Source organism: Acomys russatus, chromosome 1 (genome assembly GCF_903995435.1).
Source record: "Acomys russatus chromosome 1, mAcoRus1.1, whole genome shotgun sequence".
Lineage (NCBI taxonomy): Eukaryota > Metazoa > Chordata > Mammalia > Rodentia > Muridae > Acomys > Acomys russatus.
Window position 1 is genome coordinate 97,808,040 of NC_067137.1, and position 19,948 is coordinate 97,827,987.

The window sequence follows — 19,948 nt, forward strand, 5'->3', positions numbered from 1 at the left end:
CCAAAGTCCCGTGTGTGTTACAGGCGGCCCCCACAGTACTGGCATTTCTGAAAGCTCAGTATAAAAGCAGAGGCTCAGAGCACACCTAGGGATATTAAGGCAGGATGGTCAGTTTATCAAAAGGCCCAAAAGGTCAATGAATTACCCTTTGGCAAACACTGGCTTTGGATTTCCAGTCTCTCCTCCCTTTGGGACCACTTGGCCTATCTGTACTGAGGGTGTTGTGGATCACCTTGCTGAAACCTCAGTTCTCACCTCTTACGCTGTACACTGCATGAGCCACCTGCTCATGCCACCTGATTGGAGGAGGAGGGTAAGAGGAGATTAGGGATGGGAGAGAGTGAGCCTCCATTGACCACCGAGTCTCTGCTGACCACTTTTCAGGTTATGTCCTGTGCAGCAGCTTAGGTACTACAGGAAGGACAGCGTGGCCTGGAGTGGGTTTGACAAATAAATATTGAGAAAGGACCTTGATATTTTGAAGTGGTCAAAAACAATCAAAAGAAGAAGAATTGGCAACCCCAAAACTTTACAAAGCTTGGCTTTTAATGTTCATCAAAGTTTTACCTGAGCACAGCTGTACTCGCTCTCTTCAAACTGTCTGGGGCTGCTTGTGAGATGTAAAGCTTGAGCAGAGTAGTTGAAAACCTGACATGCCATCGGACCCTTTAAGGATAGGCTAGGCCACCCCAGGTTAATGAAAGCACAGACTGAGCGGGATACTGGGACTGACTTGCCCTCTTGACTCCACAAAAGCAACCTGACCTATTCACATTACTGTACCTTTGTGGATCCTACTTTCTGTGTCTATAAAATGGGAAGAATGAGTACGCTTAACTCATAGGGTCACTTGAAGGGCGGAGCTCCATATGTAGTCTTTAGAATGCAGATATGTAGTAAGCATGTGCAACCGCTGCTACACTCACTATATTTGATCCTTACAATCAGAGGTTCTGTTTCATGGATGAAGATTTACAAAAGCTAAAAAGCCTGAATTCAGGTAAACAGTGTCTTTTTCTTGTTTTGTTCTCCTTAACGCTATGCTCCCTCTGTCTGATGAAGAACCTGTCCATACACACACCAGAGGCCCCACCCCCTGCCACACCCCTCTCTTTTGGGTCTGGATCTTTGTGCTTCCAGACTAGAGTTGTCTTTAGATTCTGTATATGACCCTCAAGCATGGGCTTAGGATCACAGGAAAAGGGGACAAGGTGACTCACATGTCAGGCCCCTACCACCTTACCAATGAAGGACCTTGAGCTTTAAGACACTCCATCCTTTGCTCAAGGTCAGAAAGAGATCTGGTGGGCTCCAAGATTTAAATTCAATTCTAAGGGTCCCTCTGTGCAGTTTCCGCTTTATCCAGGATTTGTGTGCCCTTGGCCAAGAACGCAGCCAGCCTTCCCAGGTAACAGTTTTCTTCCCTTTCATATAAAGGGTTTGAGTCTGGAGCTCTCAGGCTCTGTCCATCGTGGGTGCTTAACTTTGTCTCTTCATTCCTGTTCTTTTGGATAATAGTCCCACTTGATTTTTCTCTTATTACCTTACTAGGAAAAACACTTGACATTTATTGAGCTTGTATTTTGAGCCAGGCACCGAAATGTTAAGTTCTGCATGTATTATTTAATTCTTTAGACACCCCCATCAGGTAGATTCTGTTACTAGGTGTTTGTTACCCATGAGCAGACTGACTCAAGTTTGTTAAGCAACCAGCGACAAGTACTCAAATTGGTATAGCACATTATAAGTCCTGGGCTCTATGGTCTGGGAGACATATCTCAAAGGGAATTCAAGCAAAGCATACACACATGCTACAAATTTCACTCCTAATTATCCTTGTGTGTTCTTAGCTTGGGAGGGTGCCACTATGCTGAAGTCACATAATAAATGCTTCCTGAGTGGATAAAGGATGTGCAGGACTGAGCCCATAGTTTTGCCCCATGGTCTTATACAAGTCTGTTCTTAGCTGGGGTTTACCCCAAGCAGAAGGTAGGTGATTGAACCAGTTTTTATTCAGTGCTCTTCTGAGGCCCAGCTTGGTGGGAGACATACAGAGAAATCCACCTTTGTTGTGTGTAATTGAATTGGAAGGGGGCACCTGGCTGGGCCAACACTTCTTACTTTGCAGCCAGCTGCCCAGCACAGGCCTGGGAAGATGTTCTTGGTTCTCACATATATGTGATGAGTATATATGATTAAGGAGCTATTTCCAAGACTGCCTCCCACTTTGGCTATCTTAAAATCACAGTCTTGAAGCTTTCTCTCTAAAGACTTAAAAATCTTCTCTTTTATTGTCTTAGAAAAGCAGACCCATGCCAGTAGTGATGGTGGTGGTACATGCCTGTAATTCTGTCCCTAAGGAAGTCACGTTAGGAGGATCCTGAGATCAAAGCTAGCCTGGGCTACATGATGAGCCTGAGATCAGACTATACTATATATCAAGACTCTGTCAAAAGGAGGAAGGAAGAAACAGAAGTGAAGGAAAGGGAAAGTGAGGGAGATTTAAAAGGCACACCACACCCACTGGATGATAGTTTTGGTCACATTTCATCTGTCATTTCTGGAGAGCGAGATGAGATGGGAGTCAGCAATATCTTATAGCCTACCATAGTCTAACCTCATCAGATATACATGGGGGATGCTTCTTGGCTCCTTCGATGACGAGAGGCACCAGAAGCACTTAGTAGTAAAGGGCAATGAGTTCCAAGCATCCTGTGGTATATGGGGAAACCCATGCAGAGATTTGTGCTACTCAGAACACCATTGATGAGAATAGCACAGAACAGTTATTCTCGGGGGAAATGAGGCTACAGCGCTCCTACCTTACCCAGCTAAGTCACGCAGCCTGTTCATGGAGACCTCATCAGGCTTTAGACCAGCTTTGGAGGTCTGGTAAGGACATCAGCTATGCTGACTAGTGTGCTGGGCCAGGCCTCAGGAGGGGTGGGAGATGGCATGTAGCCCGGAGTCCAGGACAGTGGAGCAGCTTTGCTGTCTGTGAACACTAATGGAAGCATCTAAGGATGCAGTGGGCAAAGGTCCACTGGGGCTGCCAGCTTATTAGAGAAATGATGCTGGGCCTGGCTGGGTGGTGTGTACCTGTAATTCAGGGCACTTGGGAGGCTGCAACAAGAACATTGTCAGTTCAAGGCCACGCTGAACTATATAGTAAGGCTTGTTTCAAATAAATCCACAAGACAATCAAAATGTTGGCAAGATATTGGGGGGAGGGGTCAGAGAGGTGCCCTGAATAGATGAGTCTTCTAAACAGTGACAGACATTATAGGGTTTCCAGCCCTTACTGTGAACTGTGCCACATACATTCTTTGTGCTGTTGCGTGTGATTATCAGTGTTCCTGGGGGCGTGCTTTATAGGTGAGAGGGAGACACTTTAGAAAGAGGCACAGAAAGGTTAACTTGCACCATATCTCAGAATGTGAGGTGGAGCTGGGATTGGAAATAGACTTTGGATTCCAGAGAGCAGAAGTTTGCAAAGCATCATAACGGCCTGGAGATTTAATAAAGGAGAGCCTGCCTCCTTACAGAGTGAGTTCTCCCAGGTGAGTCTGCTATGGCCAAAGTTACAGAACTGCTGCTGGGAAGAAAGGCACGTGGACGATGAGGGGTGAGGGGCTTCACTCTTGTTTTACATGCACATGGATGTTAGAGGAAGGAGGGAGACAGACAGAGAGCAGAGTGAATGGCCTCCCTTTGTGTTACAATACCATTTAGGACATGAGGCTGTACAGCTACCATCCTCATAATTTACCTAGCTTCCTCCTTCCCCCATATCTTCCTCCTGTACCCCCATGGGCTCCAGCTGTGTAAGATGTGAGACTTCTCTGGGTTGCATGCCCACTGCCTGCTACACAATCTTTTTAGAATCAGTTTGTTTTGGATGGAAGGGACCCAATGGATCATCAGGACTCTGTAGCAAAATTTTGAATCCTTTGTGTAAAATTGTATTCAGACTTCCTTTGAACCCCTTTGGCAACGAGCAGCTCATTGGTCCCATGGTCTTTGCATTCTGTCCCAGCAGGGTAGAATATTTAAGAGTTCTTTCTTATCCTCAGTCGCTACAGCTTTCCACACCTGTGTGGCTTCCAGCCCTTGGAGACCTACAGAACAGATCTAATTACACTCGAGTGTTTGAAGTCAAGGCTTTTGTCTTTGAGGAGTTTCCTTTCTAAGGACTAAAACATCTCTAGTTTCTTTGGCTAGTCTCATCTAAGGCTTTTTATTCTTTCATCTAGGTCATTGTTCTCTGAAAAATGACCTTTTTTTTATATATCCACTCTGAAAAAGAATGCCCACACAGCATACGGTACTATGGGGCATGATTGGGATCAGTTTATTACTGACAGCTCCGTTGCCCTTGTTCTAGATTCTACACTTATTTGGGGCATCACCAAACACTTTAGCTTTCTTTTTTAATGACTATAGTGTTAACTGAAGCTGAAGTTAGTGAAAACATTTTACTATTTTTGTGTATACTGCTAAGTCGTTTCTCTCCCTTTCCTGGACTTGCGCAGTTGGTCTGCTTCACTTAGCATGGGGCCACTCTTTGATTCTGTTAAATCTGGCACACCATGATATGTTTGGATGCAGTTCTTTCATTGGTAACATCAGCTGTGCTTTCTCATCTTATGTTAGTCATGAATGAGAAACAATTTCAGAGAAGTTCGTGACAAGGAGATCAAGGGCTTTCTCTGTTGGTGGGATGAGATTTCTAAAAGTCATTCATGTTGCTCCTTTAACCCTTAGAGAGAAAAGCATGGTTGCTTTTTGTCTCTTTGCCATCGCCGACATTCATCCACTAGGAAATCTTGCCACTTCTACCCACTACCAGAAAGAATAGATCAGAAGAATGCTGTAAAGGGCTTTGACCCTGTGATTATGGCATATAGATGCTGTCAGTGACTCATGGGCAAGATCGGAAGCAGCACTTTTTGTTTAACCCAGCCATCATTCTATCAGAACAATGTTGGCCTAGAGGCAAACAATGGACATCTGATTCAGCTACTACCCTACAAAGGACTGGATGGTGAGGACTAGACACAGTGGCATCCTAAAAAGACAAAACTCAGAGGCAAGTGTCTAGCTGGCTCCTAATTAAAGAACTAGCATCAGGACTCCTTCTCAGCTGTGTTTCTGAAAACCACCACCACCACCATAATCACCACTACCATTATCACCACAATCACTACAATCACCGCCGTCACCACCATCATCACCATCATCATTATTATCATTGTCATCATCATTGCCAGACTACCTTTTCAACTGATCCATAGTACTTTGTCAAATTTGTGGAAAAGATAGGATTTCGCAAGGAGTTGCTCAGGATTGTTGTTAGGTAGTCATCTAGAAACTTGTGTAGCTTGTCTGGAATGGTAGCAGGCTGTCCTTGAAACCCATCACTGTGGTCATGGGTACTTACCTTAGAATAGTGCTTTTTTGTACTTTTTAAAATTTATTAAATTTTATTATTCAGATTAATCCTGATTGTTATCCTCTTACTTGTAACTTCTTGGCCCCCCCCTTTCATCCTATTCCCCTTCCCTAGACCTGTGACAGAGGGGACCTCCTCCCCCACTGTGTGATCACAGCCTATCAGATCTCATTTGGATAGCCTGCTTCCCCTTCCACTGAGTGCCACCAGGCTTCCCCACTAAGAGGAAGTGGTCAAATAGGGAGCATCAGAGTTTATGTGAGAGTCAGTCCCCACTCTCCATACAACTGTGGAGAATGCACTGTCCATTGGCTAGATCTGAATAGGAGGTCTAGGTTTACTGCATGCATTGTCCTTGGTTGGTACAGCACTTTGTGTAGGCTCCCTAGGTCCATATCCACGAGCTTTGATGGTCTTCTCTTAGGGTTCCTGGACCCTTTGGGTCCTTCTATCTCCCCGCTCTCCCATATTACTCTCACCTGGAGTCCCAATAGCAAGTCCCACCATCTGTCTCAATCCCCTACTGAGGGAAGACTCTCAGAGGACATCCATGTTGGCTTAGTATCCAATTATAAGTGAGTATATACCATGTATATCTTTCTGGGTTTGGGTAAACTCACTCAGGATGGTCATTTCTAGTTCCATCCATTTGCCTGCCAATTTCAAGATTTCTTTGTTTTTAATAGCTAAGTAGTATTTCATAGTGTACATGTACAAGAGTTTATTTACCCATTCTTTGACTGAGGGACTCTAGGTTGTTTCCAGATTCTGGCTATTATGAATAAGGCTGCTATAAACATAGTTGAGCAAATTTCCTTGTTGTGTGGTGGAGCATCTTTTGGGTATATTCCAAGGAGTAGAATAGCTGGGTTTTGAGGTAGCCCTATTCCCAATTTTTTGAGAAAGTGCCAGATTGATTTCCAAAGTAAATGTACAAATTTTCACTCCCACCAGCAATGAAGGAGTGTTCCCCTTTCTCCACATCCTCATAAGCATGTGCCGTCACTTGAGTTTTTTATTTTAGCCATTCTGATGGGTACAGGATGGAATCTCAGAGTCATTTTGATTTGCATTTCTCTGATGACTAAGGACATTGAGCATTATTTCTCAGCCATTTGATATTCCTCTGTTGAGAATTCTCTGTTTAAGCTCTGAACCCCATTTCTTAATTGGGTTATTTGGCTTGGTGGTGTTTAATGTCTTGAACTCTTTATATATTTTGGATATTAGCCCTTTGTCAGATGTAGGGTTGGTGAAGATCTTCTCCCATTCTGTAGGTTGTTGCTTTGTTCTGTTGACAGTGTCCTCTGTCTTGCAGAAGCTTCTCAGTCTCATGAGTCCCATTTATTAATTGTTGATCTGAAGGCCTGGGCTGTTGATGTTCTTGTGTTCAGAAAGTTGTCTTCTGTGCTAGTGAGTTCAAGGCTCTTCCCCACTTTTTCTTCTAACTGATTTAGTGTCTCTGGTTTTATGTTGAGGTCTTTAATCCACTTGGACTTGAGTTTTGTGCAAAGTGATAAATATGTATCTACTTGCATTTTTCTACATGTAGACATCCAGTTAGACCAGCACCATTTGTTGAAGATGCTATCCTTTTTCCATTGGATAGATTTTTTTTTTGGTCAAAACTCAAGTGCTCATAAGTGTATGGATTAATTTCTGGGTCTTTGATTCTATTCCAGTGATCAATTAGCCTATTGATATGCCAATATCATGCTGTTTTAATTACTGTTGCTCTATAGTACAGCTTGAGATGAAGGATGGAGATTCTTTTATTGTACATGATTGTTTTAGCTATCCTAGGATTTTTGTTTTCCCATATGAAGTTAAGAATTGATCTTTCAAGGTCTTTAAAAGTTGTGTATATATTTTGATAGGAATTGAATTGAATCTGTAAATTGCTTTTGGTAAGATGTACATTTTTACTATGTTAATTCTCCCAGTCCATGAACAAGAGAGATCTTTCCATCTTCTAATATCCTTTTCAATTTCCTTCTTCAATGACTTGAAGATTTTTCCTTCATGTTTTTCACTTGCTTGGTTAGAGTTATACCTAGATACTTTATGTTACTTGTGACAATCATGAAGGGTGTAGTTTCCCCAATTTCTTTCTCAGCATGATTGCCATTTGTATACAAGAGGGCTACTGACTTTTTTGAGTTGATTTTGTATCCAGCCACTTTGCTGAGGTATTTATCAGCTGTAGGAATTCTCTGCTGGAATTTTGGGGGTCACTTATGTACACTATCATATCATCTGTGAATAGGGATAATTTGACTTCCTCTTTTTCAATCTTAATCTCCTTGACCTCCTTTTTTGTCTTATTGCTCTGGCTAGAACTTCAAGGACTATATTGAAGGCATATGGCGAGAGTGGATAGTCTTGTCTAGTCCCTGATTTAAGTAGTATTTTCTTGAATTTCTCTCCATTTAATTTGATGTTGGCTATTGGCTTGCTGTATATAGCCTTTATTATATTTAGGTATATATATTTAGATATATATATATATATTTAGGTATATAGTGCCTTGCATCCCTGATCTCTTCAAGAGTTTAAACATGAATGGCTGTTGGATTTTTGTCAAATACATTTTTGGCACCTAAGGAGATGATCATGTGGTTTTTTTCTTTCAGTTTGTTTATATGTTGTATTATATTGATGGATTTCCATATATTGAGCCACCCTTGCATGCCTGGCATGAAGCCTACTTGGTTATGGTGAATGATATCTTTGATGTGTTCTTGGATTCTGTTTGCAAGGTTTTTTTTTTTGAGTATTTTTGCATCAAGGTTCATAAGAGGAATTGGTCTGAAATTCTCTTTCTTTGTTGGGTCTTTGTGAGGTTTAGGTATCAAAGTGATTGTGGCCTCATAGAATGTGTTTGGTAATGTTCCATCCATTTTTATTTTGTGGAGTAGTATAAAGAGTATTGACATTAGCTCTTCTTTGAAGATCTGGTAGAATTCTGTGCTGAAAACATCTGCCCTGGGTTTTTTATTTCGGAGACTGTTGATGACTGCTTCTATTTCTGTAGGAGATAATTTATTGATTTATCCCTGAGTTTGATGATTTCCAGCCATATCCTCCTCTTGGGTGTTTCTTCTTTTTTCCTAGGGCTTCTAGATGTTCCATTAAGTTGCCTATATGAGATGTTCCCAATCTCTTGATGAAGGCACTTAGTGCTATAAACTTTTCTCTTAGTACTGCTTTTAATGTGTCCCATAAATTTGGGTATGTTGTACCTTCATTTTCATTGAATTTTAGGAAATTTCCTTTTTTTTTTTTTTATTTCTTCCCTGACACATTGAGTAGAGAGTTGTTCAGTTTTCATGTATGTGTAGGCTTCTTGTTATTTCTGTTGTTGTTGAAGTCCACTTTTAGTCCATGGTGGTTTGATAGGATATAAGGTATTATTTCATTCTTCTTCTATCTATTGAGGCTTGCTTTGTGACCTACTGTATGGTCAACTTTGGAGAAAGTTCCATGAGGTGCTGAGAAGGTGGTTTAATCTTTTGTGTCTGGATGAAAAGTTCTGTAGACATCTGTTAAATCCATTTGATTCATGACATCAGTTAGTGTCATTATTTCTCATTTTAGCTTCTGTTTTGTTGACCTATCCTTTGGTGAAAGTGGGGTGGGGTGCTGAAGTCTCCCATTATTAATGCATAGAGATCAATGGATGTGTGGTTTAAGCTTTATTATTGTTTCTTTTACAACTGTGGGTGCCCCTGTATTGGAGGTGTAGATGTTCAGAATTGTGATGTCATCTTGGTTGGATTTTCCTTTGATGAATATGAAGCATCCTTCCTCATCTCTTTTGATTAATTTTGGTTCAAAGTCTATTTTATTCATTATTAGAATGGCTACACTGGCTTGCTTCTTGTGTCTGTTTTCTTGGAAGACATTTTTCGAGCCTTTTACCCTGAGGTAATGTCTGTGATTGTTAATGAGATGTGTTTCTTGAATGCAGAAGAATGTTGGGTCTTGTTAATGCATCCATTCTTTTAGTCTGTGTCTTTTTATTGGAGAGTTGAAATAATCAATGTTGAAAGATATTAATGACCAGTGTCTGTTAAGTACCTTGATTTTGATGTTGGTTGTGGTAGAGTGTTTGTGTGTTTGTCTGGTTGTATTTTGCTACAGTGAAATTATCTACTTCCTGTGTTATCCTGGTTGTAGTTTGCCACATTCAGTTGGAGTTTTCTTTGTAGTAACTTCTGTAGGGTTGGATTTGTTGAAAGGTACTGTTTGAATTTGTTTTTGTCATGAAATATCTTGTTTTCTCCATCTATGGTTATTGAATATTTTGCTGGGTATAGTAGTATGGACTGGTATCTGTGGTCTTTTAGGGTTTGCAGAACCTTTGCCCAGGCCCTTCTGCCTTTTATGGTCTCTGCTGAGAAGTGGGTGTGATTCTGATAGGTTTGCCATTATATGTTAATTGGCCATTTTTCCTTGTCACTTTTAATATTTTTTTCTTGTTTTGTACATTTTGTGTTTTGATTATTATTTGGAGGGAGGATTTTCTTTTCTGGTCTATTCTATTTGGTGTTCTGTAGGCTTCTTGTATGTTTATATGTGTCTCTTTCTTTAAATTGGGGAAATTTTCTTCTATGATTTTGTTGAAAATATTTTCTAGACCTTGGAGTCGGGTGTCTTTTCTTTCCTTGATTTTTGTTATCCTTAGGTTTTTGTCTTTTCATGGTGTCCTTGATTTCTCGCAGGTTTTGTGGCAGGAATTTTTTAGATTTAACATTTTCTTTAATGGTTGCATCAAATTCTATTGTATCTCCTACACCTGAGATTCTTTGCTCCTACACTTGAGATTCTTTCCTCCATCTCCTGAATTCTCTTAGTGATGCTTTCCTCTTCAGTTCCTGTTTTCTTCTCTAAATTCTGTCATTCCCTGTTTTCTGCTGTCTCTGCTTTTATCATTGTTTCCATTTTCATCTTTAGATCTTGAACCATTTTATTGATTTCCTTCATCTGATTGTTTGCATTTTCCTGAATTTCTTCCAGGGATTTTAAAATTTCTTCTCAATAGACTTCTGTCATGGCCTCTCGAAGGTCCTCAGTCTCTTTGGATGCATCTTTCTGTATTTGTTTGTGGATTTTATTAATTTCTTCCATTATCATCTTCATTATTAAGGATTTGAGGTCATTTTCTTGTGCTTCAGTTGTATTTGAGCTCCCAGGGTTGATTTCTTTGGGGTAACTGGGTTCTGAAGATGCTATATTATTTTGGCTTTTGATGTTTATGTTTTTTATGCCTGCCTTTAGTCATCTTGCTGTTTATGACATTGGAAGGTAATTTCTGGTGTCCTTCTCTGGCCATTGAGAGCAGTTTACTAGTGAGTGTCTATAGTTCAAGACCTCTCACCTGTGGAAATCAAGGAATCCTTCACTGGATCAGGCAGGTGACCTATGTTCAGCTCCAGGGGACTTTGCTCCACACCCTGGGCTTCCCACTTGGTGATTAGAGGCTGGTGCTGGTGCTCTGCAGTCCAAAGTTCAGTTCAAGAGAGTGTAGGTACAGCCCATCATCCTGCCTTTGACTGGGCTTTAGAGACCCTGCCCTTGGCCACTGGGGGCATGGAGTTCAGTCCGCCTTAGAGCGTGGTGCTGTGTGCTGGTTTGTGGTGGTTGGCTGGGTTTTGTAGACTAGGCTGGCCTCAAACTCACAGAGATTTGCCTGCCTCTGCCTACCAGAGTGCTAGGATTAAAGGCATGTGCTACTGTGCTTGGCTGCATGTGCAACTTTTAGTATGATTGACAGTGGTACTCCTATCTTTACTGAGCTTTGTCATATCTGGGTGAACATGAAAGTTCCTCCAGCTATTCTTCATTTGCTGTGATTTTGGCCTTCTCATTATTCTGGTTATCCTCTAGCCACAAGGCTCATGCTATTTCTAATGTACAATATCATCCTTTGAACCTAAACCTCATGTTTATTAAACAATCAGTGCTGAAAAGAGTGTAGACCTGTCCTTTTTAGTTTCTTGAGTGTTGGGTATAAGTTTGGGCTTATGTGCCAGAATTTATATTTACCCCTTACTATTTTTGAGACACTATGTAGCCCAAGCTGGCCTCAAATTTATGATCTTCCTTCCTCAACCACCTGAATCCTATGACTATGAGCACATCCTAGCAGCCTAGTCCTTAAAATTAAATCTTATTTCTTTTTTGTTTTTTGACATCCTTTTGGATATCTGTTCTAGTAGCCAGTAAATTAGCTATTCATCTGACCTGTAAGTCATCATCACATCCAGATGGTAAGCTATGAATGTGCTCATCCATATGGGTCAGCCCTGGGCTCTGCTGTCAAGTAGGAATGACCTCTTTGTGGAAAAGGAGACTACAGTCTGTAATGAAAGTCAGCAATTGTCCAGGAAAGAATGGGTGTCAGGTAACTGTGGCCTTAAGCATTTTTGCTAGTCCCTATGCCTTGGTCTCTTCCATAGTGGCAGACTTCAGCCTAGATACCCCCTTCTTCCCTTATACCCAAGATTCTGTACATAGTGCCCATTCTTTGAGGGGAGGTCTTTAGTTTGTCTGTCCTGATGATCTTATCACACAATGATGTAAAAAAGGCTGAGTTTAAACATGTCTCATGTTTACATTTGCATTGTCAAGAAGGAAATGGTTTAATGACCCCCAAGAAATGACCCCAAGAAATATATTTTGTGGCTGGTAAGACTACTTAGTGATTAAGCACTTACTCCTTAAGCACAAGGACCAGAGTTCAGATCTCTGGAACATATATGCTGGGTGGATGTTTTGGCCCACTTGTAATTCCCGCCTCTAAAGGAGGAAACAGGACATCCCCAGAGCAAGCTGGCTGGTGAGAGTCATCATATTAGTGAGCTCTGGCTTTCACTGGGAGACATTGTTTCATTGAATAATATAGAACAGTGATTGAGGACATGTCCTGACACCAACCTTAGACACTACACAAAGATGTGCACATTTGCATGCCTACCACACATATATGAAAAAGGAAAAATAGAAATATATATTAATCTACTTCCCTCTTTAAAATGCAAATCTTAGCATGAGATTTTTTTTCTTCTAGGTCACTGTAGCCAAGCTTTTTGCTAGCCTTTCTACCTTTACCATCTCTTTAGTTCTTTTAAAACTACCATGTGAATGTTTCCATTACCTTCTGATTTTATGTAATTAAAAAAATCCTTGTGGCCTTGTAAGGATTTAGTGTTGATTCTTGAGCAATTAGTGATGTTTAATCTCACTCCCTTGGTATAGAAAACAAAAAGATAATCAATGGGAATTTTTCACTTGGGTAAAAGTTATCCTGAAAATGAGTGAATTAAAAATCCTGGGAGAGATATCTTGCTTTTTTCCTCCTGAATCTTTCCTCCTTCTCTTCCTCTTTCTCCTCCTCTTCCTCTTCTTCCTCCTCCTCCTTTTGAAATACTTTCCCAATTACCCAGCAAGGGTGAAAGAAGTAAGGATGGACGGATGGATTGAAAATCAATTGATGTAGATAGGATGACATTAGTTTGAGAGAGAGAGAGAGAGAAAGAGAGAGAGAGAGAGAGAGAGAGAGAGAGAGAGAGAGAGAGAGAGAGAGAGAGAGAGAGAACATTAGCCTAAATATTGGACATCTTCTACTTCTGGCCTCATTCCTGAACATAGTATTCTTCTCATGCCTATTTCAATAAATAGTTTCTCTTCTCTGTATTTGTCATTCTCATGACAGGCTTCATCATGGCCACAGCTGCTTATAAATGACTTAGATTTCATAGCCATTTCCATTTTTCCTGAGTGGTAAAATCAACTGGCACCATGGGGGTTTCCCAAAGGACATAACATAGTTTAGGCAGCCATATGTATATTTTGCATGTACTTTACATGTGATTTGCAATCTGCTCCAAGGCAGTTTCAACTTTGCATATCTTACTGATTGGCGGTCTTTTCTTCCTTTTGTTTTAGTATATGCTCTGGGAACCTGTGTACCACAGATAAACAGACACAAATAGCATTTAAAGGAAAATAGGAGGGAGTAATTTTATATCAGATACTTTGTTGGAATCTAGCATGTTCCTAGGTCCAGTTAGAGTGGCACTTTGTCAAATCTAGATAGAAGATACTTTAATTCTTTCCTTCTATTATTATTGTAAATATTTTCTAAAAGATACTGTAGTTGCCTAAGAATTAATTTTATGTTGGTAGATCTCAGTGCCATGCCTATCAAAGGGCCATTTAATCTCATCTTCTATTTTATACCTACCATATGTGAGACTTTATTGAGCTGAGTCTTGAGTCATAATTTAGTATCTGCTTGAATTCAAAATCTAAGGTTGTTTTAAAAAGTTATAATCTCTTTTATTTCCACAGTTCCTTGACTTAGTCCATGTCTTTATGACAGTCCTAGAATGCCTGAACCAGAATGAATGGCATCTTTCAACTCAAGCCATAAGGCTAGCTCTAAGGCTGGATGTCGTCATGGGGGGAGGGAGGGGAGCCACTGATGGTTGCATGCATTTTCACTCCCTCTTCTGAGGTTGACCAGAAAGCCCATCTTCATTTTAACCTATTCTCAATCAATCACACATATAACCTGTATATAGTGTGGTTCCTACTTCATTTCTTGTTAATTACACGTTTCTTAGTTAAGATTTTTTGAGCATTATTTTCTGTTATTTATGTTGGAAACCATACAGTTCTATTTAGAAATATAATTAGAATATTTTAATGTTGAATCCTAGAAAAAACTATCTCAGCATTCTCCCACCCATACCGGGTTAAGACAGAGCTATAGCCTCTTTTCTTCAGGCTTCCTTCACTTACTTACCTCCTGTGCCACGAAGAGAGTCTTATAAGTCCTTATATTCAACAGGATCTCCTCCGAGACCATTGTGCTATAGTGTTTAATGCCTGATGGACATTTTTGCTTGAAAATTCTTTCTCTTCAACTTCAGCATGTCTAATAAAGAGTCCCTTATCTTCCCCACTCTCAATAAATCTCCCCACCTCATTTCACTTTCTCTATTTCTGCCATTGTTTCCTCATTTCTCCATCTTTTATCTGCCTCTTCTCAAAGCATCTTATTCATCATCAAAAGCTGCTAAATCGGGCTGGAGAAATGGCTCAGTGGTTAAGAGCATCATCTGCTCTTCCAGAGGTCCTGAGTTCAATTCCCAGCCACCCCATGATGGCTCACCACCATCTATAATGGGATCTGATGCACTCTTCTGGCATGCAGGTGTACATACAGATAGAGCACTTATATACATTAAATAAATAAAAAGAAAAAAATTATGCTCAGTGTGGTGGTGCACGCCTTTAATCCCAACACTTGGGAGGCAGAGGCAGGCAGATCACTGTGAGTTTGAGGTCAGCCTGGTCTACAAAGTGAGTCCAGGACAACCAAGGCTACATAGAGAAACCCTGTCTCAAAAACAAAACAAAACAAAACAGACAAACAAAAAACCCACCAAAAACAAAAACAACACAAAATAAAAAACAAGCCTGGTAAATCCTCTTTCTCTCCATTCCTTTTTTCTACTTGATGATCTCGTGTTTTTTGCCACTGACTCATCTTTTGACTTTGTTTTATTCCCTTAATTCATTTTACACATATTACTGCAAAAAGTAGTCTTCCTCAACACTGTCTTCTCCTGGTCGTGAACCCTTGGTATCTCCCATCAGTTGTAAGATCAAGTCCATTTTCCTTAGTTTTGAAATGTATGGCCTTCAAGTTTAGATTATTAGCATTACCCACTTTTTAAATATAATCTAACCACTTATGTCCATTCCTTTATGAAGATAATACACTATTACATGCCTATCATGTGCTTAGAAATGCCGTGTTCCTGGAAAGCAGAACAGGGTGGTCTTGGGAGGTGATGGTACTACCTGAAAACCTAACTCTCTCTAAATATTGAACCATTTTTTTTTTAAAAAATGCATGTTTAGTGCATGTACATGAGTGTGCAGGCACATATGTGTGTGAGGGTAACATCTGTTGTCTACTTGCTTTCAGAGAGTGTCTGTCATTAGCCTGGAGCTGACAGATTAGGAGAGGCTAGACAGGCTGACCAGTGATCCTCCTGTCTTTGCTTCCTCTTTGTTGAGATTACAAGTATGAGCCAAAATGGCTAACATTTTTATGTGGGTTGGAAGGCTAAAGCTCAAGTCTTCATGCTTTCAAGGCTGAGTTAAAAATGAGCCATACCCTCAGTCCTTAAGCCATTTTCTAAGGTGTATTTCAAATCTCCTTGTTTTGTCGGTACTCTCTCTAAATACACAGCAACCTCTTATTAGTCCCTACTTACCTTATTGCTTAGATCCAGTATTTGATACTTAGCTATTTGATACTATCTATTCAGTTTTTATTTAACAGTCAAGCATACACGGAGTATTAGACACCAAATGAATACATATTTCTCTCTGTGTCCATATATTTTTATAGCATGGTATGTATAACAGCAACCCTTACACAGCTCTTATCACATATAGGCATAGACCAATGTTTCTCAACCTGTGGGTCTTGACCCTCCTTGGGGGGATATATATCAGATATCCTGTATATTAGATAGTTACATTATGATTCATAACAGTAGCAAAATTACAGTTATGAAGTAGCAACAAAATTTTATGGTTGGTGTCCCCACAACCTGTTTTCAAGAGTTGCAGCATTAGGAAGTTTGAGAACCACTGGCATAGACTTATATTAATATATTTAAGCCTCAAAGCAATGTATGAAATAATCATAGTTATCCATATTTTCCAGGTAGGAAAATCAAAGTCCAGAAGCATGCAGCTATTTTCTTGACATTATAAGGTATAAAGTAGCAGAGGTGAGATTCCAATCTGGCTCAGGAGCCACTTACTAACTCTCCTATACTGTGGAGTACCAGTACCAAGCCATCTTGTGCTTCTGTGAATATAAACACACACACACACACACACACACACACACACACACACACACACACACACACACACACACCTCTTCCCTGCTAGGTGCTAAATTCCTGGAGGCTGAGGAATTTGCTGTACTTACTTGTATTTGCATTCCTTATCCCAGGCTTTACATATAGTAATAGTTGAATAGATTAGTCTACGGGTTGTGGATTGTTGGTACTTACATTAGCAGTTGAAGGAATTAAAATTGTTTTATTTGCTATTTTTAAATTTAAAGTACAATTATATAATTTCTTCCTTTCCTTTCTTCTTTCTAACCCTTCCCATGCCCCACACCCTAACTCATGACTTCTTTTTTTTTTTTTTTTTTTTAAACACTGCTAAGATTTTTTTAATGGCAACTAGCATTTTGAGGTAGAAAGGAAAACATAGAACTCTAGAGTACAAGAGATTACTCTTGAGTTAATGGTTACTTTATTTTGTAATCTTGGAGGATAGGCATGAATGAGAAAACATATAAATATATTCAACTCTTAACAATGAACTAAAATTTTCTTTACAAAAAAAGGTAAACTAAAAAACCAAACCATATTATGGCCTCCTCCCTTCTCGCATCCTGTTTCCGGGTGTTTATGGCCATTTTGCTTTATTCTCTTTAACACCAAAGTCTGACATTAGGATCCCATAGCTACATCCCTGGCTTAATAAATCCTCTTAGGGATTTTAGACCTGGAAGAAGATGAATATTTTCCTTGAGTGATAATGCTACAACTATGTAGGTAGCCTCATCAAAGCTCATAAGTACATATTTGAATTAAACAATAAATTAATAAAATATATATTAAAAATATACAGGTGGTAGGTTATTTGCATTTTAAAAGGATTCTTCCCTTCACAAAAGGATCCACTGCAGGGTTCCATTAAAGATCCAATTCTGCTTACTGCATTCATCGTACAATTTAATTTACCAAAACTTGATTTATATGCCACAGTACAGGGGTAGCTCTCAAACTTCTGTGAGCATGGGAATCCTGTGAGCTACTGATTTAAATTTCAGATCTTGTTCCAACTCTCACCTTTACCCCAGGATTCTAACTTAGCTAGCCCAGGGGGCGGCCCTGTCTCTTCACTGTTTATCTGCTGGAGCCCCAATGGTGGGGTTCTCTAGGGTCTTCACACCCTTTGCTATCAAGTGGCCCATTTACTCTGCATTTGAAAATTTTACGTTCATTTTTTGACTCAGGTGGAGTCTCGCATTTCCTTTCTACTCCTGCTCAAGCTATAAACATTATTAGGTATAAAGCAGGTGTCCCCCACCCCTAAATGGCCCCCCAAAAAACCTCTTTTAAGTACTCTGTTTTATTATGAGATATCTTTCCAGATCTGTATTCTTATTTCTTAAATGTGACAAGGCCCTCTGGATTTATGTATGTTCTGTTCTTCTCACTCCCATTTCTGCAGACCCCAGCACCTACCGCACGTCCTTTCCCCTTTGTGCTTTGACCATGAGGCCCAGTGCCTAGGATTTGGCCCAGAAACATTAGCTATGGAGTAAAAGGTGTTTCTATGCACCTTCTCTTACACAAATCTAAGCTCCTTTCTCTTCCTTCTATTCCTTTGCTCCACAAAAGACCAAAAAAAAAAAAAAAAAAAAAAAAAAAAAAAGTACTTTTTTAAAAAAAGCAAACTGTGAGACTCACCTGCTTTGGCATTACTCCAAGTCTTCCACAAGTGTTAATCCTGGCCTTACTACACTGAATGCCAGAACCTGAGCTTTTAAAACATGATTATAGTTTAATGAAACTTGTTTAAAAAATAGACTCCATGACATTTATGGCACGTGTATCTATGTATTTAATATATCACTGATCTTTTAAAAGTCAGTTTCTTGACCTACATTTAGCCCCTGATTACTTTTCTAAATCTCTAGTAATCTCCTGAAACATTTAGAGATTTTCATACTTTAGAGGGTTTTTTTGTCCTTTATTAATCCTCTATATCCCTGAGTTTTGCTTTGAGCAGAGGTTCTCGGGGGTGATCTGGGCTTTGTGAAATATTTTTAGTGGTAATAGCAACAGCTCAAGAGCAAACAGCCGGTACTGTTAGCTGCTGCTTGGTAAGCTTTCCTGTTAGATTCATCTAAGCTGACGCTTCTCTTGGCCTGAGGAGTCCTCCAGTGAGGGTTCTCCAGAGCTCCTGGGAGTTGCTTGGTGAGGCTTTCTTTAACCCATTCAGTTCAGGGACTGGCCTCCCTCAGGGAACATGGACTTCCTAGTGCAACAGAAGCGATAGGAGATGGAATGCAGTTATCACTGGGTTAGGTGAACAAGAAAGAAACGGTCTTAGGTCCTCTTAGCAACCTAGGAAGTCTGTTGATGTTTTTTCAGTATCATCAATTTATGTAGAGAAAAATACAGTGCATAGGGAGAAAAAGAATGGTTCTCTCTGGATGGTGGGATTATCACTGATTGTTTTCCTTCAGACTTTCTCCCAGTTTCTGCAGCGAACATGTATTACCGATGCAAGTAATTTGAAAGAAAGAAACCGTTACCTGATACTTTGAGTCTCTTTCCCAGAGACCTAATCTTAGCGGATCTATCACAAATCCTATGGCTTGCCTAGAGTAACAATAAAAAGAAAGTCCTTGCTATTATCCTGCAAACAGAAACCTGCTCTTTAGATGGGAGAGCCAGGCTCCTCCCATAGTGTGTGTGGCAGCAGTGTTCAGGGTGTGTTGCATGCTGCTGAATGTGCACATGTGTCCCTACTACACCTCCTTCTGTGCAAGACTTTAGAGATGATTGCTTTGTATTTGGGATTTTAACCATCTTTTCTCTTTTTTCTTTCCCCACCCTCCTCTCTGTGTCTCTCTCTGTCTCTCTGTGTCTCTCTCTGTCTCTCTCTCTCTCTCTCTCTCTGCTCTCCAGGCCTCTCCCACCTTATGATGAGTGAACAAGGTAGGTGCTTTGTGCTGTGGTCCTGCTATGCCTGAATTGCTTGCCTCTGTGCCTCTGGCTGGTCATTTAGAGCCTCCTCCATAGAAGGCCATTTGCTGCCTGTGCCTCCTGCCGTGGGCCAGGCTGGCAGCAGGAGCCACTCTGCTGTGGAGGAACACCTTCCCTGATGCATCCTGGTATACTACCTCCTACTCCCAGCTTCTCCATTCCTCCTCACCATTTGTCATCTGGGCCAGGCTGGGCACTGGCCCTGCTGGGCTGCCCCTAAGGGAGGCATGAAATAAGGCCTGATGCATTGATAATGGGGGTGAATGAAGCTAATTTCAGAGCAACCAGGCGGTTAACTTCCTCCTGCTCTTCCCCAGGCCCCAGCCTGGGGCCCAGCTTGGGAGCAAGGAGCTGGGTTTCTCCCTGAACTTTACTCTGAATAAAGGTCTGCTATATGTTCACCTGTCCATTTCATTCCCATCTTACTGATACTCTGCCCTTCCTGGTCAAAGGAAGCCCTTGACGTTTTTTACTGTTTTAAATTTTATATAAAAGGAAAAAAATCACCCCAAAACCATGCTAATATCCTCATGGCAGGATTCTAACTCATTATACACCCTGAAGAAAACTGCATATAAAGATCTGTAAATTCAGCATCTGCAAC

The 19,948-nt window shown here is 40.5% G+C and overlaps 1 protein-coding gene across 30 annotated transcripts in view; it reads left to right on the top strand.

Annotated features, from left to right (window-relative positions):
- Nrxn3 (neurexin 3) overlaps positions 1-19,948 on the top strand; it is a 1,522,640-nt gene that overhangs the window by 36,256 nt on the left and 1,466,436 nt on the right. For all 30 annotated transcript variants that reach the window (XM_051149743.1, XM_051149800.1, XM_051149769.1 and 27 more), the window contains exon 3: positions 19,267-19,296. In XM_051149743.1, the coding sequence (XP_051005700.1) occupies positions 19,267-19,296 (30 nt within the window). The remainder of the gene's footprint in view (positions 1-19,266; positions 19,297-19,948) is intronic.